General features: G+C 39.9%; 2 protein-coding genes across 2 annotated transcripts in view; one reads left to right on the forward strand and one right to left on the reverse strand.

Moving 5' to 3' along the window:
* Positions 1 to 21,862, reverse strand: part of ABHD14A (abhydrolase domain containing 14A) — a 46,954-nt gene that overhangs the window by 17,153 nt on the left and 7,939 nt on the right. The window lies entirely within an intron of this gene.
* Positions 672 to 13,463, forward strand: LOC120307659 (protein ABHD14B-like). The gene is made up of 4 exons (XM_039342629.1): positions 672 to 828; positions 7,196 to 7,426; positions 10,246 to 10,487; positions 11,557 to 13,463. The coding sequence occupies exons 2-4, from the start codon at positions 7,219 to 7,221 to the stop codon at positions 11,737 to 11,739; spliced, it is 633 nt and encodes a 210-aa protein (XP_039198563.1). The 5' UTR covers positions 672 to 828; positions 7,196 to 7,218; the 3' UTR covers positions 11,740 to 13,463.

Here is a 21,862-nt window from a genome sequence, read left to right on the forward strand (position 1 = left end):
ATTAGTTTGTATTCATTCTTTATCTTTGTAGGTCTTAATAGCATTATTGTAGAAAAAATAATCACAGAGAAGGAGGGAGGGAGGGAGGGAGGGAGAAAGGAACTCTGGAAGGAAAGGTGGCGGAAGGAAGGAAGGAAGGAAGGAAGGAAGGAAGGAAGGAAGGAAGGAAGGAAGGAAGGAAGGAAGGAAGGATTTCTGATGTCCCTGCCATCTTTCCATAAGGAATTTGGAAGTCGCTCCTACTCCCATTGCTTTTTTTTTTTGCCCAGCTGTGGTCATTCTGTCTCTGTTGAGGTAAGGAAATATCTCTGAAATGATGATTCAACATGGCATGGGTTGTTTAATGTTACTTTACAATTTTTAAAAACTGTAATACCGGTATTAGTTTAGATTTGAGCTTTTTAAAAAATGACTTAACCCTGCCTTAGTCATAAAGCCAACTGAGTGACTTGAGCAAGTCACACACTCTCAGTCCTAAGAATGAGGCAATGGCAAACTACTTCCCAAAAGTCTTGCCAAGAAAACTGCAAGGACTTGTCCACGCACTTATCAGAGGTCAAAAATTAACTGAATAATTGTAGAAATAAAAGTGTTCTGTTCATGACCACTAGGTGTCCCTAGTGTTTGTTAGAACTTTTGCCTAGAAAATGTTGCAACTTTCACAGTATTATTATTCTTTTCCCCTCTTTCGTCAAACTTCCTCCAATACCTTTGGACCCGGAAGTTCTGGAGAGAGATAAATCTTTCAGTGATCGGTTTATATGTCTCTTGCAAGTTAGCCTGTTCCCGAAACATCACCATTTTGATTAATATTAAGGCAATAACTTGGTAAGTTTTACAGAGATCTCATTTGTTTTTTCCCCTCTCTGCTGCTTTCAAAGCAGCCGATTCACTCTTGAGAATGGATCATATGTGTGTATTATGAAGCAGGTTGCATTGAGAAAAATTATCTTCATTTGTCTAGTTTATTTTGGACTCCCTAATACACTGCAGTTTACATAGGAAAACCGCAGGAAAGAATCCAGACAGGTATGACAAATTTAAAAAGTTATTGTCTGATGAAGAGTGATTTGGTTCTTGAATCTTTCCATATTACTTTCTTAAAAGGCATAAAAAAGATCCTAGCCACTTGCAACAAAACCCAAAATGTCTCTGGGAATCCTGTCCCACTAACTGCAAGTTTCAGGCAAACATCTTTATTTCTGATTATTTAATGTATTACTTGTTTAACCCAGTTTTGAGATAGCTCAATTCCTCAATGACTCTGAACAGTTTACAGATAGAGAGGAAATACTGTATGTTGAAGAGAACATGGATGACCAGAAGAATTAAAGGAAGCTAAACATAACGGGGGGGGGGGCGCTGTTCTGAGATTGCTTGTATGAAGATTTATTTGCCCAGCTGGAAAATGGACATTTCTTGCAGTTCTGTCTGTTTGGGAGGATTTGGGGGGAATTTAAGGGGTTCTACAAGAACAAAAGTATTGGCAAAGCCTTGTCATATTACTTGCCTATTCTTCACTGGCTAGGCAGGCAAAAGTGGTTGTGTCTTGCAGCCAGACAGTTACAGTATAAGGGCATGTTTTATGGTTGCCAGTTTGGGACATCAGTTTTGTGTCCGAGTGCCTTGTTGTTGGTTGCACTGGCATCCATCTTGTTTCATTCTCAGACCAAATGGCTCAAATCTGAGCACTGCTTCATACTTGACTATATTTTCAGAATTACATACCAGCTCAGCAGGTAAGAATATGTCAGTAACAGATTTGAATTAAATCCTCCTCCTGTACTAAGTAGGTCAGTAGTTCACATGACATACATTGTATTAATTAAGCATCTAGAGCAGACCCAGCTCTATTTTATAGCAATTTTAAAAACAGAATTACAGAGAAAACTATACATCAAACATTTTTTGAAAATCAGAAAGATACAATTTAATTACTAGTTATAATATCAAAAGAGATAAAAGAAGAATAAAAATATTAAGTATCAGATAAGCAAGATACCAGACCATCTCATTTGTCTCTTGAGAAACCTATATATGGGTCAAGAAGCAACAGTGAGAACCGAACACGGAACCACTGATTGGTTCAAAATTGGAAAAGGAGTCCGGCAAGGCTGTATACTGTCACCCTGCCTATTTAACTTATATGCAGAGCAAATCATGAGAAAGGCAGGGCTAGATGAATCAAAAATTGGAATTAAGATTGCCGGGAGAAATATCAACAACCTAAGATATGCAGATGATACCACTCTGATGGCAGAAAGTGAAGAGGAACTAAAGAGCCTCTTGATGCGGGTGAAGAAGGAGAGTGCAAAAGTTGGCTTTAAACTCAACATTAAGAAAACCAAAATCATGGCATCCGGCCCTCTCAATTCCTGGCAAATAGATGGGGAAGAAATGGAGGTAGTGACAGATTTTATTTTTCTGGGCTCAAAGATCACCTCAGATGGGGACTGCAGCCAAGAAATTAAAAGACGCTTGCTCCTGGGGAGGAAAGCTATGGCAAATCTAGGCAGCATTCTAAAAAGCAGAGACCTCACCCTGCCAACAAAAGTGCGTATAGTCCAGGCCATGGTTTTCCCAGTTGCAATGTATGGCTGTGAAAGTTGGACCATAAGAAAGGCTGAGCGCAAAAGAATTGAGTCCTTTGAACTATGGTGCTGGAGAAGACTCCTGCGAGTCCCTTGGACTGCAAGGCGTTCAAACCGGTCAGTCCTAGAAGAGATCAACCCCGACTGCTCTTTAGAAGGCCAGATCCTGAAGTTGAAACTCAAATACTTTGGCCACCTAATGAGAAGGAAGGACTCACTGGAGAAGGACCTAATGCTGGGAAAGATTGAAGGCAATAGAAGAAGAGGACGACAGAGAATGAGATGGCTGGATGGAGTCACTGAAGCAGTAGGTGTGAATTTAAATGGACTCCAGAAGATGGTAGAGGACAGGAAGACCTGGAGGAACGTTGTCCATGGGGTCGCGATGGGTCGGACACGACTTCGCAATTAACAACAACAAAAGCAAGATTGGGGGGGGGGGCTCTAAGAATGAACATGCCAAATCAGTTAAGTATGTCATGTATACAGTTAATAACAAAAATGAACTATTCTTGCAAAATTTTATAAAATCAATGGCAAAGGGAATCATACTGAATCTTTTTTCATTAATAGAAAAATTAGCCTTTCAAGAAATCAGTTGTACAGGTTTTTTTGACTCCAGTCTTTGATTTGCATTGACTTAAAAGAATGCCCGACTCCCAACAGTTCCAATATCCAGGTAGTGGTACTTTTCTAATCTTTGAATTTAATTCTCTCAGCTATTCCCTATGCCCAATTCCTTTAAAAAAATGGCAGATTCCACAATTTTGGAAAATAATTCGAGACCAGCTGTGAGGTTTCCAGTGCAAAATATGGAATCAGTGGGGTTCCATGACTTGATCCTTCTGATGACCAATTGTACTAACAACAGTGTCCAGCAAGGCAGGGACAGGGGGGGGGAGGTCAGATTGATGAAAGGAGTGTCAGTGTCATGATGAAAGTCATACCTTTTTTCCTACATGCATCACAGCAGCCCACGCACAAGTTTAGGCCATGATGCTGCTTTCCTCAGACAAAAGCAGTTACAGCCTGCACTGACAGTAAGAATTAGTATTACAGTGGATGTGCCTTTCTTTATATATTATATGCATTTATTAGATTAATACCCTATATTAATACAACTCAAAATGGCATTCATCATATTCCTATTTTCCCCATAGCAACAGCCTTGTATGGTGGTTTGGGCTGAGAAAGAATTACCTTTTTTTCATGGTTTCTATTCCTCTTTTTTAAACTGCATTTATTATATTTTTGTATGCCCATAGAGTTGCTGAGGCAATTGAGATGGATCATGGATTAATGAAATCAATAAATAAATATACTGGAAATAACGAATTTAGGCAATTTGAGCCCCTTTTTTAGATTATCAGTCCCTCAAATCCTTGCCATTGTCTATGCCACTGATGCCTTTTAATGTCAACGTACAAAAGTAAAGGAATCTCGGTTAAGTATCTGCTCAGTACTGAATTTAAATGGTCCTACAGAATTTTAATTTCTGCAGATCCATGTACTAGTCTAGTCCAGTGTTTCTCAACCTTGGCAACTTGAAGATATGTGGTCTTTAATTCTGGGAGTTAGGGTCCACACGTCTTCAAGCTGCCAAGGTTTTGAGAAACACTGGTCTCGTCTACCTAAGCAGTTTTCCTTTCTGAATATATTAAACTAACGCCCATAATACAGTATCTGACTGGCCCAGGAGTTGAAATTCAGCATATATTAATTTCCCTGCTGATTTTACCCCAAATGTGACAAGACCAAATGTTATAGGTTAATGTTTTCATTCCTGAGTTGCATGTCCTCAGGTAAGACAATTGTAGCTATCCTTTATGAAATATTGTTGAGGCTTTCAATGTACATAAAACAATGTTTTTGTTATATTGATCTCATTTTAAGATCACCATAAATTAAGTTCATGTTTGTTAAAACTCTGTTAACCAAAGCAGGACATTCAGTGATGTTGAGACTCTAGAAAGAGTGCAGAGAAGAGCAACAAAGATGATTAGGGGACTGGAGGCTAAAACATATAAGGAACGGTTGCTGGAATTGGGTATGTCTAGTTCAGTGGTTCTCAACCTGTGGGTCGGGACCCCATTTGGGGTCGAACGGCCATTTCACGGGGGGTCGCCAAACAAGGCTGTCCGCCATTTTTTTCCCCTTTTCTTTGGCCACACCCCTGGCACCCGGTGATGTATAAGTGGTTGGGGGTCACCACAACATGGGGAACTGTATTATGGGATCGTGGCATTAGAAAGGTTGAGAACCACTGGTGTAGTTTAATGAAGAGAAGGATGAGGGGTGACATGATAGCAGTGTTCCAATATCTCAGGGGGTGCCACAAAGAAGAGGGAGTCAAGCTATTCTCCAAGGCGCCTGAAGGCAGGACAAGAAGCAACGGATGGAAACTAATTTACTTGCACTTCAGTAAGGCATTTGATAAAGTAGATCACAACCTACTACTTGACAAGATAGAAAAATGTGGGGTAGACAGCATCACCACCAGATGGATCCATAGCTGGCTGACCGGCCATACTCAGCGTGTGGTCCTCAATGGAACCACATCTACATGGAGGGAAATGTATAGTGGGGTGCCCCAGGGCTCTGTTCTGGGCCCAGTGCTCTTTAACATCTTCATCAACGATTTGGACAAGGGGATAGATGGGGAACTCATCAAATTTCCAGACGACACCAAGCTGGCAGGAATAGCCAACACTCCAGAAGACAGGCTTAAGATACAGAAGGATCTGGACAGACTTGAACACTGAACACTATCTAACAAAATGAAATTCAATGGTGAAAAAAGCAAGGTTCTACATTTAGGCAAGAAAAACCAAATGCACAGGTATAGTATAGGGCAGGGCTTTTCAACCAGTGGTACGGGTACCACCTGTGGTACATTGGTACCTAGCAGGTGGTACACGACCATCCTACAAAAGTGGTAGCGGGGGAGGGGAATGAGCTGAATGGGTGGCAGCACCGCAAAAGCCTGAGCGAGAGATGGCTGGAGCTTCAGGGCTGTCAGGGCTCAGCGGAAGCGCCAGGATCAGTGCCAGGCTCCAGCTGAGCTCAGCACTGATCCTGGCGCTTCTGCTGAGCCCAGAAGTGCCGATTAGCTGGAATGTTGCAGCATCTCCAGGGTCTTGTGATTTACATTCAGATGCTTGGCAACTGATTCATATTTATAACGGTCACAGTGTCCCAAGGTCATGTGAAGTGACCAAAACATGCTGCAACCACCCAGCAGACGAGGGGAATACCAAATACCTCCCACCCCATCCCCGCTGCCAATCCTCAACAGAAATGTTCACAACAATGAAAACCTCGGTCAGGAGGAAGAGCACCACCAGGTGGGCAGGCAGGTGTCTTGCTCGGCTGTGGCTTGGGGGACACTTTTTTCAGTGTCATTGTAACTTCGAACAGTCACTAAGCGAACTGTTGTAAGTCGAGTACTATCTGTACTTTATCACTTTTTCCTTTTGGTGGGGGGTCATCAAGTTTTTGACAGCTTGTTAGGCGACTGTTGGTACTCAGATATTGCCATATCCTAAAAGTGGTACAATGGGTGAAAAGGTTGAAAGCCCTGGTATAGGGGGTTCCTTACTCAATAGTAGTAACTGTGAGAGGGACCTCGGAGTCCTAGTGGACAATCACCTAAATATGAGCCAGCAGTATGCTGCAGCTGTCAAAAAGGCCAACACAGTGCTAGGCTACATTAACAGGGATAGAATCAAGATCACGTGAAGTATTAATACCACTTTACAATGCCTTGGTAAGGCCACACTTGGAATACTGCATCCAGTTTTGGTCACCGTGATGTAAAAAAGATGTTGAGACTCTAGAAAGAGTGCAGAGAAGAGCAACAAAGATGATTAGGGGACTGGAGGCTAAAGCATATAAGGAACAGCTGCTGGAATTGGGTATGTCTAGTTTAATGAAGAGAAGGACAAGGGGGGACATGATAGCAGTGTTCCAATATCCCAGGGGCTGCCACAAAGAAGAGGGAATCAAGCTATTTTCCAAGGCACCTGAAGGCAGGACAAGAAGCAACAGGTGGAAACTAAGCAAGGAGAGAAGCAACCTAGAACTAAGAAACTTTCTGACAGTTAGAACAATTAACCAGTGGAACAACCTGCCTCCAGAAGCAGTGAATGCTCCAACACTGGAAGTTTTTAAGAAGAGACTGGATAGCCATTTGTCTGAAATGGTATAGGGTTTCTTGCCTGAGCAAGGGGTTGGAGTAGATGACCTCCAAGGTCCCTTCCAATTTTATATTACTACTACTACGACTATTATTATTATTATTTATTTATTTATTATTATTATTATTATCCAAGCCCTACCTCCTTTTTATGCGTGTAAGGGCTTCAGCTACATAGTTGTGGTTGTCATCTTGACTTTTTTTTACTATTTCCCTCTGGATTCCCTCTCTGATTCAGTGTATTTCATTTCTGACTGTCCACTCCTTGGTACTAAAATGAAAGCAAAAATTTTCCAAGAACTTCTATTCGGAATGCACAATCTAGTACCATTCCAGCTGGACAGACCTTTTTCTCCTTGCTTTTAAAATTTTGCTACTTTTTCTCCTTATTTGGTACTCGTGTCTTAAGGCTTCCCAGGAAATCCCAAAGTGATGGCTGCCATACAAATGACAGAGGAGACCATCGTAGTGGGTGGGCAGACTCTGTTCTCCCGCCAGGCTAAGCCTACTCAACAGGCTCCTCGCCTTTCCATCCTGCTGCTCCATGGCATTCGTTTTTCATCAGAGACGTGGCTCAACCTGCAGACTTTGTCTAAGTTAGCAGAAGCTGGATACCATGCCGTAGCTATGGACCTGCCAGGTAGGCTTAACTCTCAGTGGGGAGTGGAGATTTGTGCAAAAGAAAGACAGGTGTATGCAATTTAATAATTAAGAAGACTGTCACCTCACCAGAAGCAAAAATAAGGCAAAATATATAAAATCTCATTCCAACAAATTGTGGTTAAAAATGAGGCTTTGTGTGATACAATATCAAAGTAAAAGAATTATTCTCTCTCAGATTAATTATTATGTTAACATGATAAATTATGCTTATTATGCTTATTTATTTAATAAATAAATAAATTACATGCATGCTGACTTTAAAATATAATTTAGGTCAGTTCAAACATCATGCCAAGAAATGGATTGTTTTAGGTAAAGTTAAAAATCTATATCATGCTTGAGCTTCCAGAGATGCAATAGGGAAGTTAAGGTTTAGTGAGGCTTGTGATTTTTTTGGGGGGGGGGGTCTTATTGTTATGGTATTCAGGTTCGTAAGTTCACTTATATCACGGGTAGGCAACCCAAAATACTCAAAGAGCCACTTGGACCCATTTCCCACCGAAAACAAAACACTGGGAGCCGCAAAACCCTTTTGATATCTAAAATGAAGCTTACGCTACATATATCCTTTTTTACCTTTATTATATGTGTGTGTGTGTGTGTGTGTGTGTGTGTGTGTGTGTCTGTGTGTGTATCTCATAAAGGTAAAAAAGGATATATGCAATATTATCTTCATTTTAGATTTTAAAAGGGTCTCTCTTTCTCTCTCTCCCTCTCTCTCTTTCTCTCCCACCCCCCTCTCTCCCTCTCTCCGATCTTCTGCTTACCTGGCAAGCTGGCTTCAAGCTGTTCTCCAACAAGCTCAGGGGTAGGCAACCTCAGCTTTTTTATGACTCATGGACTTCAACTCCCAGAATTCCTGAGTCAGCATAGCTGGGCTAGCTAGCTCTCTCCTGCCTTTCCTGCTTCCTGTTTCCTGCAGAGACGCAGCAAAGGGAGGAGCTCCACCCAATAAGCTTTTCAGCTTGTCGGCGAACACCATGAGTCCACTCTTTTTTACACACAAACATACACACACACACACACACACACACACAGAGAGAGAGAGAGAGAGAGAGAGAGAGAGAGAGAGAGAGAGAGAGAAGGCAAGTGCCTCTCTCTGTCTCTGTCTGCAAATGGCAGAAGAGGCTGGGAGCCGCAGGGGAAGGCTCAAAGAGCCACATGCGGCTCCGGAGTCGCAGGTTGCCGACCTGTGACTTACATCGTCATGGTGGAGCATCTTATATTATAAAATGGGCAAACAAAATGTATGTACAAAATGTAGTATGTAAGATAGCATATAAAAGCAGCTCCTTATGAAAGAGATGTATCAACCATGTTACATGTTTTTTCTGGGTTCAAGGAAAGACAGATTTTTTGCCCAATGCTTTTTTTATATGCAAGGGATATTTGCAGTAAAATGCATGTTAATAGTTCTTTTGTCCAGAGATGCAATTTGCTGGTTGTGATTGCTTCTTGGATACTCCAATCCATTCCCTTTTTTCATCTGCAGTCAGTAGCTTATCCACACAATAAGCATCCTCATTTCTTGGTGTACTAATTTTGGGTGTCCTCTTACGGTTTTTTTCTTAACATTTTTTTTTAATTCTGAAATCAGGAACTACCTTCCATTTATGCTATAGTATATTGGTTACCTTATAATAAATATTTAAAGACTGCATAAATATGTGGGAGTGTAGATTTATATAATCAGTAATAACAGTAATTGGGACCAGCAACTTGGTTGCTATGCAACATACTCGCTTAAGCCCCAAATCAAGTGATAGTGATAGGTTTACCACCTTATTTCCTCTTTGTTATTCAAAGTGATGGAATCACTAAGCAAAAAAAAAATGCCACTTAAGATTTCATTTCTGCATTTTCTATACATTATTTGGTGCAAGTATGAATGGTGATCGTATAACTGCAGGATACTGAGACAATTGTAAATGCAAGGATTGGTTGCAAAGTTATTTTTTTAGTGCTGTCATAACTTCAGTTGGTTGCTGCACAAGGTTTTTGGGGGTGGGCCTAGTATACGCCTTACCCCCCCCCCAAAGCCCTAATTTTGAGGCAAGGCACAAACCTAAAAATCAAACTAGGGCGGGGGTGGGAGGGTGGAGTTGCTTAGCTTGCAGCCAGGTTTCTCCTCGCTGGCCCACTTCTTCTGCAATGTCCCCAGGCCTGCATCTCACAGTCAGGCCTTTCCAGAAGGCCTCTGCAGCCAAGAATAGAGCTATGGATTCAATCCATAGCTTGGTTCTGCAAGGCCTCAGCAGCCGAGAACTGAACTATGGATTAAATCCATTATATAGCTATCAGCTGCAGAGGCCTTTCAGAAAGGCCTGACTGCGAAATGCAGGCTGGAGCTCCATTCTCAGCTGCAGAATGAAGCTGCTCCTTCAGCCGCAGAAGAAGTGAGCCAGCTGAGTGGGACTGTCAGTGCCGGAGGTAAGTGGAAAAGACACCCCCCGAAATTATGACCTGGTGCCTCTTTTGGAGGCAAAACAAAAAAAGTCCAGGTCTTATTTTCAGGGAAACAGGGTATATATGGCTCAATTCTCAAACAATGCCTTCCAGAATTCCTAGCCAAAAGGGCAACTGTCTCTCTGAGCTGGGAATGCTACGAGTTGTATTTACCATCCATCTGAGGATGCGTGAGAGTGCTACACATGTCACAGTTCCAACAGACAGAGACAAATAAAGCAGAACAACCGAAAACAAGTAGGCAAAAATGGCTGCAGCCATGCTCATTTGTAGAGTTACAACACATACATAATATGTGTGATGCAGGATGTGTTGTTTCTTTTGATCCAGGATTCGGCCACTCCAAAGATGCTGTTGCTCCAGCTCCTGTCGGAGAGCCGGCCCCAGGCAGTTACCTGAAGGATGTCTTGGAGACCCTGAAATTTGACCAAGCAGTGGTGATCAGTCCATCTCTCAGTGGCATGTATTCACTCCCATTCTTTTTTCAGCACAATCACCTTCTGAAGGCCTACATCCCAGTGGCTCCCATCTGCACTGAGAAGTTCCCACCCACCCAATATGCCAGTATCAAGGTATGTTAATCTAAAGAAGAATGGAATTCTGAAGCAGGTCTTCTTTCATACAAGACATAATTAGAAGGGCTGAGTTATCTCAGTCATGCAACTGGCATTTCACAACTATGTGAGGAACATTTGGATGGAAGTGTCTCTACAGATTTATTGTAAACCTTGCAGGAGTTCATCAGTTGTCCATTAGGGGGCAATGCACACTGCCTTACCTTCAAATACAGTACTAATAAGGAAAAACAGACCTATATTCGGTCTGGGGAATATTTATAGCTTTTCTGTGAAGAAAATGGGCAATACCATTCTAAAAGAATACTCAGATGGGTTCAGGGGATTTTCTCTGGGTTCACTTTTATTTTATACATGTTTTATTACGTTAGCTGAGTAAGTTCTACGTTTGCGTCAATAGTAAGAATTTGGTACCCTTAAAATGAATTTTTAGTTTGAAATGTAGAATTACAGCAATCACTGCAATAAATTTCTCTGAACATTCCCTGACCTCTAAAATACTGCTTTATAATGCCTCTTATGAGCGTAGAGCATTTAATTTGACCCCTATCCAGATTGCTCCCTTTTTTGGATTTTAGCCTTTTCTAGTGTTAAGTCTCCAGCATGTACTTTTGCTTTTGTAAATATGATTTGCACATTTTTTTTTAGCTAGGGTGATGGTGTATGGCCTTGGTTTTGATAATAATGGGAATTCTCTGTAGTCCTGCTGAAAATATCTGCTGCAGTTACTCTTTTGCAAATGTAGAAGAGGTTTGTTTTTGCTGAAGATTTGCATTTCTATCACCACCAGGAAAGGATCATCCTCTTGCTAATACTGATTGGATATATTTATAGCCTGAAAACTGGGCTAAGAGCATGCCATTATAAAACACAGAGAGCAAGTACAAATTAGCTACATGGTTAATGTAGCCACATAAATTGAACAGCAATACGGGAAGTATTTTTTCCTGGAAGAGAGCACCTCTGTCTCTATTTTTCATCTGAACTAATTTTTCATTATTAGAATCTAAGATAGGCCAAAATGTTCATTGAAACCTGCTTGATTTTTTTTCTCTCCTGCAAACAGACACCAACTCTGATTGTATATGGGGATCAAGATGTTCAACTGGGTGAAGTGAGCCTGAACAACTTGAAGAATTTACCTAATCACAAGATAATGTTGATGAAAGGGGCAGGCCATGCCTGTTATCTTGACAAGCCAGATGAGTGGCACCAGAGGCTGCTGGATTTCCTGAAGAATATAGAGTAAACAGCAAATCAGCCAGCACTGGCCTAGCCAACCCATAAACAATGAGGACCTCCCCAGTTTTTATAGGGTACACTTGTAAGAAGCTGGGATTTCTTCCTGTAGTTCTGTCAGTAACCTGAGTGGGGCCCAGGTTCTTTATGGACTGTCGTAACCACGATATACCTAAAACTGTTACATCCAGAAAACATTCACTGATTCATGATTCATTAATTGCATAATTAAAATGACCAGGTATGATTTTTCTTGCTTGGGTCATGAGATATTTGAAGTCAAATTTACATAAAACACTCATTCATAGAAATGTATTAAGATTTGTGCATGGGTATATTAGGAGTTGGTCCTCAGTATCATGAGCTTTTCTGCCAAGATTTTAATCATGAACAATCTTTTTCTCAAAGCTGATTGAGTGCTGGCTGAGATAGATGTAATAAAGGTAAGACAATGGCTGGGTTAAGTATCTTATAAACATATGATGATTTAATTGTTTTGACTTAGCACACCACAGAATCTATTCATTATAACGTATCATGTTTGACACTGGAATGGTGGTTAAAATTAAAATCCTGGTTTGTTAGCAGCAGACAAAGTTACTATGGCTGATTTACTATATGAAAACCAAAATGTCAAAAATTATTTTTCTAACCTATAGATTCTTCTATAAGCTAACTTTCACTGACCACTATTATGTCTTTGTCCTTGTTATCTTTGTTAATAGGACACTTTTTGTTTTGATGACTGAACGTGGCCTTCTCCAATTTGATAGGCTACATATATGTTGGGTTTTAACTTCCATAATTCTCAGCAGGCTTGGAAACCTTGCATGTGAATTGTGCTAGACAGAATGTATGTGAATTGGTGTCCATTACATCTGGACATAGAGTAGCAGGTTTGAAGAAAGCTACACTGCAATTTATGCTATTTGACCTACATATGTTTTGGCATCTGGATTTGCTTCTTTGGGATGGAAGAACTGCATACAGTATTCTGTTACAAGTGTCCACAATGGCACTAGGTAGTTTGTGAAGAGTAGTTGTATTGGGACAGAATGTATGTTGGCACCATCCTCTAACTTTAATGAATGCTATATTGGGGGATAAACTCTTACTTTCTCCTGTTTTTGAAAGAAAATTGATAAGGTATATAATATGTTACATGACACCCCCTCTCTTGGAAGCCTGATTTCTTCAAGAATGTACAAGTATTCATAGTGATAAACTCTTGTCTTCCACAGTTAGTGTGTTCATTGTCTTGGGCAGATATTTTTAAAGTTTTTAAAAAAAGGGCCATTTAATCAGAGCTATGCTTGACCATGGCTGCAGAACTAGCAGGATTCTCTAGATAGCACCTGTATAGTCAATTTAAGGAGAAACTGATCACACTTTTTGCATTTTTATACTTGTTCCTTTGCTCTAGAGCAGACATGTCAAACTCACGACGTCACGTCATGTCGCACAATGTATCGGAACTTTTTTGCCATTGCCGTTAATGGGGTGGGCGTGGTTTCCGGATGATGCGTCTGACCCGCGGGCCGGCAGTTTGACACCCCTGCTCTAGAGATATGATAAAAGGGAATGCAGACTACTGAGAATAAGGTTGGAGCAGGAAAATTAATAACAATAGTTGTATAGGTGCTGTCTAGGTTTCAGGTAAACTCCTGCTGTATCAGTTTTGATTATCAAAATTTATTCATTTGTAAACCCAATAAACTTGATTTATATCTGTTTTTAAAGTGATTCTTTTTTTAAAAAAAAATCTAAATGCACCATACTTCTGTGAATTATATTTGGAGTAGATTTACAACAAATGTGTGAAAAACTGGTAATAATATTTGATCTGTGTGGAACTGGTTTAGTATTGATAGCCATACTATTTTGCTTTTTTCAAAATTAAATTAAATATGGCCTATAAGAGTATAAATCAAAGATAGATTCCACATATATTAACAAATATCAACTTCATACTGTAAATAAAAGCTAAATCCATTATTTGGACAAAACATTCTTGAAAGTACCATAGTATTGCTTTCTTAAAAGATCAGAAAAGTATGAGCAACCATGTTACTGAATTCAAGACATGATAGTCCATTTATAAGCAAAAGGAGTTCTCAGCCCAAGACGCTGAGCATCTGCCAAATCTTAACTAAATGGTCTTAGCCTCAGATGGTATAGATCTAAAATTCCAGAAAGGGACAAGAACTCAGACTCCCTGCTGCAAGGGAAATTTATGATGTAGCAAGTGAGGATAATTAGAAGACTGAGAAGTCCCTGTTGTTTTACTCTGTCACAGGGCTTTTATCAGGTTGGTTAAAACTTCAGCAGAACAATGGGAAATCATACTGTAAAAGAGAGAATGAATCTCTAGCCCTCTTGATCTGATTGGTTTATACCTTTCATATTCCTCAATCACTGGTATGAAGGGCTGATAGGAGCTGAACATTTGGAGTGCCATCAGGAACAGATGGATCTGTCTTATTCAATAGCAGATTATTTATCTAACCAGGATTAGGATCTTCTCTGTGTAGAGCAAATATATATAACATTTGGGATTAAAAAGCCACAACTGCCTTTGTATTATGTGGGTACTGTATGCAAAATGTAGATGGTTTCGGGACAAAAAACTTGCATTCCTTTTAAATTTGATTAAAATCAAATCTGTTAACTTAGCTAATAACATTTACCTTCTGTCATATTCAAATTACAACCTAGTGACAATTTGGGGATGGACTTCAGGAATCACTTGCAAGGTTTTCTAAACAAAATCCTACCTTCAGACTGTGCATCAGCGAGGTAGGCCATGTTCCCCTGCCTAAGTTGAGGCTAACATTCCTCCACTGTCCTTTCCCTCACTGAATATACAGTCCAGCTTAGTACAGTAAGAAAGAATATGCCAGCTCAGCCCTAGTATAAAACCACAAGCAGATTCCTTTAAACTCCTAGGGGATTATTACATTAGCAACCAAGGTGAACAGATGGGAAACAGGTTAAAGATGGCTATTCCAGAGCCACCTGGCCTAGTTCCTTTGCGATTGTTTTCCCCAGATGGACTGTGGACAGATGGAGCCAGCGGTAAGAACTAGAGAAGAAGGCTGTAATTGTCACACTGAGCTCTGAGTAGCTGAAGGCCTGGATGGCTGTCAAGCATCCAACTTTATTCTGTCAGGCATAGGATTTGTTGGCAGAGGGTGGGCCAGGCCTGATGGGTCTTTAGTCCGTAGCCAGAGACATCCCTTGAAATCTAGGATCTAAAGCCCTGGGATTGACTGCACCTCAAAGTGCACTGGCATTTCTAAGAAGCTAAGACCTTTAATGCTGAAATGTTGTGGTATGAAAACACATCAAAGCTACTGGAATGTGGAGTGGACTCATATACAGAGGCATTTGTGTAAAACGAGTAACTGATGGAAAAGGATTTAAGTCTTACAAGGCCAACCACAGCTATATTGGCTGAAAATATAATCTGCCATGATAGCATCACTGTTAATGCATCTTCAAGCCAAGAGATGCTAGGGCTTCTGATTTCTGGCCCTCCACATGTTACTACATTATCTTTCCAGCCAGCTGCCATAACTAAACTGACCAATAGTGAGGGATACTGATAGGTGTAATTCAGCAATATCTAGAGAGCCAATGTCCTTCACTGCAGTCAAAGCATTTCATAAGACTTAAGTCAGACAATTTCAAACCCCCTTCTAGGTGTCTATTAAAGTTACAGCTTCCAGAGTCTCAGCAAGCATCACTAAGAATTATTTAGAAAATTAGCATGACTAGAAAATAGCCCTGCAAATTACTACTCATCTGTAGCAAATGAAATATATCTGTGACAAGCTAGTTTTTATAACTGGAGAAACGTGTTTTACTTCTCTGTACTCCTAGTGCCAGACCTTTGAACAAGCTCTTTTATGCTTAAACAATATGTGATCATTTTATTTCATGGTAATTCAATGTAACTTATTGTCTTGCCATCCAGTCTTTGATCTTGCATTTGATCCTAATGCAGTAATACAGATATTTCTGCATTTCTTACCTATTACATATTTCTTATCTATTTCTGTATTGTTATTTTATAACAAAAGCATGAGAATAGAAACGAAACCTTAACCTTTTTCATATTTACAAATATGTAAACCTGGATTTTAGTAACTTCTAAAAAGTAAGGTTTACTGGCTGGGTGAAAATGTGGTTGTTTTTACTTTAGCATTTGAAAGAAGAAACTCACTATAGAAAATCCAGTTAGGCTTTCATTCGTTGCCTTTCCTTCCTGTATGTCCTAACATACTGCTGAGGTTGCCATAAAAAGCATTGGATTATTTCCATATAAATATAAAAAACAAAAACAAGTCTACAAAGAATAATTACTTCCACCAGTAACCTTTGCCCCACTAAAAGCTTGCTGCCTGCTATCCCTTCTTTTTTTTTCATGGTGGTGGGCCCTTGCTTTCCTTGGGAGCACATTACACTGAGAAAGGTTGACATCACCTGAACGACACTCAGTCAGATTCCGCCTGTCACCTCTGCAAGTTAAGCCTCCAATCTGCTTCTGCTCATGGGCATATACAGTACATGCACATGCGGACATGCATACACAACACCTCGTTTCCACCTTTTTTTAGTTGAAGAAATAAGTCTGATTATACTGCTAGTGATCCATTAGGGAAGTTCACAGAAGAAAAATCTTCCCACTCCTAGCTGTGACTCTAAGTTAACATTTGCCCCATTCATTTCTCTTTCAAGAAATCTGCTATACAGGGTATGGGGTTACTCCTGACTGTTAAGATCCTATTTACACAAGGTTTGGTACCACAACAGGTGCTTGGCAGTGAACCCTTAGTGTATTCGTGAAGCAGACGGATAACAATGGCAGTTCCTTCCCCCCCCTTCATCTTTAGAGCAGTTGTTTAGTGCATACACAATTTCATATGTACTCAGTTGCATCCAGTTCTTCTGTTTGGATAGTTGGTAGCAGCTCACATTACTGTGTAGCTTTTCTCACATCCCACACGAGCGTCACATATCACTGCCAAGGTTGCGCTCACTGCTCGACTGCTCACTGGTGTAAGCTGCATTCTTCATTGTGTGCTTCAGATTTCTGTGCAGATTTAATTGTGAGTGAATGGGGTGAACTCTACACCACCTCCTGCATACAAGCATTCCTGTTTCTTCCACCTATGCATTCAGAAAGCAAGGATGGTGTCATGGAAGTATAAGCCAAAACAACAGATGGGTTTTGTTCACTCATTACAGAATCTGGGTTGAAAAGGAATTTTAGTTCAAAAGAGATCAATAATCAGGACTTCTGGACCAGAAATTGTGCAATGTAGCTGATGGCTTCACCAAATGAAAGCCAGAATGAAAAGCCAACTCTCTGGAATTCCTCTCCAGACAAGGAGAAGATAAGGATCATCCACAAGTGCGCTAGACAGTTGCTCCTTGCGAGGGGACCACAAATCAGTCATTTCCAGCGGGTTTAGAGATCTGGGAGATGAAAAAACACCATTGTAGTCCAAACAGGTGCCTTTAAAAAGGGCTGGGTTCATGTACTTCTTTCTTAATCATTTTTGGAAATCGCTTGTAAAATGCATTTCAGATATTAGGAACTTTCATAATGCCATGTTATACTATGCCAGGTGAGTTTTATTCAATCTTTCATTCAAAAGAAGTTTTCTGCAAATTTAAGGATTTAAAAAAATATGTTTCTTTGGAATAAATAGCAAATAATAATAATAATAATAATAATAGTAAAGTTGGAAGGGACCTTGGAGGTCATCTAGTCCAGGGCTTTTCAACCTTTTCAGCCATTGTACCACTTTTAGGATGTGGCAACATCCGAGTACCACAAGTCGTCGAGCAAGGTGTCAAAAACTTGATGACCCCCCCCAAAAAAGGAAAAAAGAGGGGAGGAAGGAGTAGGGAGGAAGTAGGATGGTTAGAGGAGAAGGGGAGGGGAAGAGAGTAGGAGGGGAGAAGAGAAAGAGGAGGGAAGTAGGGAAGGTTTAGAGAGGGTGGACGCAGCCTGGGGGGAATGGGCAGGCAGTACCAATGGTTAGGAATTTATTTTAATTGAATTGTATTTTGTATGAATAAATGGAAAATAAAAACTTTTTAATAATGGAAAAAAAAACTTGATGACCCCCCCAAAAAGGAAAAAAGTGATAAAGTACAGGTAGTCCTCAACTTACAATAGTTCGCTTAGTGACTATTCAAAGTTACAATGGCATAGAAAAAAGTGCCCCCAAGGCACAGCTGAGCAAGACATCTGCCTGCCTGCCCGGCCGCTCTCTTCCTCCTGTCCGAGGTTTTCATTGTTGTGAGCATTTCTGTTGAGGATTGGCAGTGGGAGTGGGGTGGGGGTGTTTGGTTTTTATTCTCCCCCATCTGCTGGGTGGTTGCAGCAGGTTTTGATCACTTCACATGACCCTGGGACACTGTGACCATCATAAATATGAATCAGTTGCCAAGCATTTGAATGTAAATCACAAGACCCTGGAGATGCTGCAATATTCCAGCTGATCAGTGCTTCTTCTGGGCTCAGCAGAAGCACCAGGATCAGCGCCGAGCTCCAGCTGGATCCTGGCGCTGATCCTGGTGCTTCCGCTGAGCCCTGACAGCCCTGCAGCTCCAGCTATCTCTCACTCAGGCTTGTGCAGTGCTGCCACTGATTCAGCTTATTCCCCTCCCCGACTACCACTTTTCTAGGATGGTCGCATACCACCTGCCAGGTGCCAATGTACCACAGGTGGTACCTGTACCACTGGTTGAAAAGCCCTGATCTAGTCCAACCCCCTGCTCAGGCAGGAAACCCTATACCATTTCGGACAAATGGCTGTCCAGTCTCTTCTTAAAAATCTCCAGTGTTGGGACTTCCGGTTCCGGTTTGCGGCGTCATTAGTTGCACGAGGAGATTTCTCTCCTCGTCAGCTAAGTTTCCCTCCGTCAGTGGACCCTTATACGGGTCCAAAGTCACCCTGGAGGGTGCGACTTCCATCGAGGAGGCTGCTGTCCAGCTGAGGAGGAGCGGCGGCTCCTCCAGCTGTCCGGACGAATCTCCGAGGGCCGACAGAGAAGAAGATTGGCCGGTAAAATGGCCGATCACCCTGCCGCTTCAGACCGTAAGTCTAAGCTAAGAGTGCCCCCGTGGTGAATCCGGGTGAGAATTTTTTCTTGTTTTTTTTCTCTCTTTTCTGATTTTTTTGTTTGTGTACCTGTAAGAGCCTCTGGAATTATTTCCCTGGCTTGGAAAGGCGGCTTCTGCTTTTTTGGGGGAAGAAAGGCATTTTACAAATACTGAAAGACTATTTAGTTCTATTTGGATACTAAAAAGGAAAAAAAGATGGAAAAGATTTTCTCTCTCCTCTCTTTTTAAGAACTGTACCATTTCATTCATATATATATATATATATATATATATATATATATATATATATATATATATATATATATATATTATACTTCAGAAGACAGAAAAAAGGAATTGATTTTTCTGGAAAAGACTTTCTTAACTCACTGAGGGCATCTAGTGGTGAAGGTTCAATAATGCAACTTTGCTTATTTTTCTATTGAATTTCACCTGTGAAGCTGTGGGGGTGGATGTTTTTTGTATTAAATATAGCCTTCACAAAAAAGAAAAAGAGATCTTCTTTTAAGCATTAGTATTAAAATGGAGAAACCTCAGTTACAACTGAACTGTGCACTTATATTGGAAAAGATTTATGAGGCCACTGCAGAAATATGTGCTACAATTAAAAACTCTAACTTAGAATTAAGATCCAGAGACTCTACTACATTTGCTCAAACTGTTGTTCAGGTTACAACGGACTATGGTATAAATCAAAATGTACCAGAAGATGATTCTATAGAGATAGAAGAGGAATTTACTTCATCTGACAACCCTTTCTTCAGCAACTTAGAGAACCAGAAGAAGCAGAGACCAAGATTTCCAAATACAAAGCAACTACGTTCCAAGGAGAACAGGAAAAGACGTTTACTGCAGAGGAAGGGATTTATATTTCCTCAAAGACCACTACAAGCAACAAGAATGGATTTATTGGTTGAAAGGGAAGCACTTTTATGGAAGTCTGTGTGGCATAGAAAGAAACCCAGAATTAGACTTAAAAAGAAATTCAAAAATGTTTAATGGAGTAAAAGGCAATGCTGATTTTATGGACTGTTTTAAGGATAATGATTTAAAGTTAGAAGTAAGAAAAATGCAATTATATACATGTGTGTTTAAATTAGTTAGATGATTTTTTTTTGAAAGGCTATTAAGGATAGAAAATATATAATCATATACATACAGATACATATGTTCGGGAATTGAAAAAATGTTCAGTTATGGAAATGGAATTTTGAAATGCTTAAACTGTTTAGGTGATTTTTGATAATAATATGATCTGATAAAATATGATAATTAATTAGATGGAATTCGAAGTTTGTGTAATGAATTGAAAAGATTCTTTTTTATTTTTTTTATTTTTTCTCTTTCTTAATTAAGTTAGTTACAATTATATACATACATCTGAGTAATTAGAACATTGATTTTTGAAAATTACAAATGAACAAAGGATTTAAATGGATTTCAAATAGATTTTGAAACCAATTATAAGAATCCTCCCATGGGAAAATGCTGTTGTTCTGAATGGTGTATGATAAGATGGGATTTTGAAGGTTGGACACTAGAAGGAACTAAAGATGTGGCTTAAGGCACCATACCACTGCATAGTCAGATTCAAACCCACTACTTGAAATTGAACTTGCAGAGAACTTACTTTATATTTTAGATCACTCTATACTTTAATACTGACATTGGTGCTGGAGAAGACTTCTGAGAATACTATGGGCAGCCAAGAAAACAAAAAAACGGATCATTGAATAAATCAGCTCAGAATTGTTCTAACTTGAGGCACAAATGAGTAGGTTTTAGACTCATTATCAAATATTTATCTCTCTGCAGAAAGCTGGGAAAGGTAAAAAGAAAGAGAAAAAGAGAATGACTAGTGGCAAGGTGGATGGACTCATTAACAATGGTGATGAGTGCACTGTTGGAAGACCTGAAAGATCAATATAGGGACAGATCATCATGGAGAAAATCTATTTATGTGGTCGCTAGGAATCAACAATGTTTTGATGGCCCATAATCAATCAATGAAAATGTCTTTATGTTCAGCAGCTGCGGGAAGGGATATCTAGAAGCATTATCAGAATGGTGTATAACCGAACTTCAGTTAAGCTCCCAAAGCTAAGAGATAGAGATCTTATATTACGTCATACCCCCATTTACAAGGTTTTACGTGACTTCTACCCGCTCCAGTTTTACATGGCTTCCATACTTGTAGGTATATGACATCTAACGATTTACAAAAATAAAAGTTCACCCAACTTCCTTAATTTGATTATTAAGTGAATCCATTTTGTAAGTTTACATTTTCATTATACGTTATACACAGTGGGTCACAGAATGTTCTAAGCCAGTAAAGGCTAATCTGGGTTAGTGCTAGTCAAGCTTCATTTGCTGTGCTCTATTTTTTTAAGTGACTGGTTAACAACACTATGTGAACCCCAATATATTATAGATAACAATTCCTAAAATAATTAAATATATCCTGGATATATAAAATACCCTATTTTTAAAAAATATGGTTAATTCTTACATCTACTGTAAAAGAGTTGTATACGTGATTTTACCAAAACATAGCATATGAGTAAGAATTCAATATAACTTACACAGGTTGCTCAGATATAGTAATATAGGTACTGTAAACTAGAATGCAACACAGCATACCTCTTTCAGAACACCTTAAAGCCCAGCCCCACCTAGAGCAGGATAGAAGCAGACCTAAAGAAACCTCTTTTCTACTGTATTATAATGGTAGTGCCCCTGAAGGCAGAAATGAATTCTTCATGTGGATATGGCTTGTTCTTTGGATAATTTTAATGATCCTTAATAGAAAAATTGGATTGTATATTTATTTGAATGTGGAAGTTTGCAGTCCTTATAAATAAGGCATAGAATGCTAGAAAATCAACTTCTTGTTTCAAGAACCTGGCCCTGTATACTTGGCATTGTCCATGATACATAAAAAAGAAGAGCAGTGCCGTCTTAGTAATGCTTTTGATACACAAAAGAGAAG

Source organism: Crotalus tigris, unplaced genomic scaffold, assembly GCF_016545835.1.
Source record: "Crotalus tigris isolate CLP2741 ecotype Arizona unplaced genomic scaffold, ASM1654583v1 scf7180000017800.2534000, whole genome shotgun sequence".
NCBI classification, from domain to species: Eukaryota; Metazoa; Chordata; class Lepidosauria; order Squamata; family Viperidae; genus Crotalus; species Crotalus tigris.

Bases quoted from the DNA above. Each gene is read 5' to 3' on its own strand.
- LOC120307659 (XM_039342629.1), top strand. From the start codon at position 7,219: ATGGCTGCCATACAAATGACAGAGGAGACCATCGTAGTGGGTGGGCAG. The intron at 7,427-10,245 runs GTAGGCTTAACT...CTTTTGATCCAG, and splicing joins CGTAGCTATGGACCTGCCAG to GATTCGGCCACTCCAAAGAT. The intron at 10,488-11,556 runs GTATGTTAATCT...TCCTGCAAACAG, and splicing joins CCCAATATGCCAGTATCAAG to ACACCAACTCTGATTGTATA.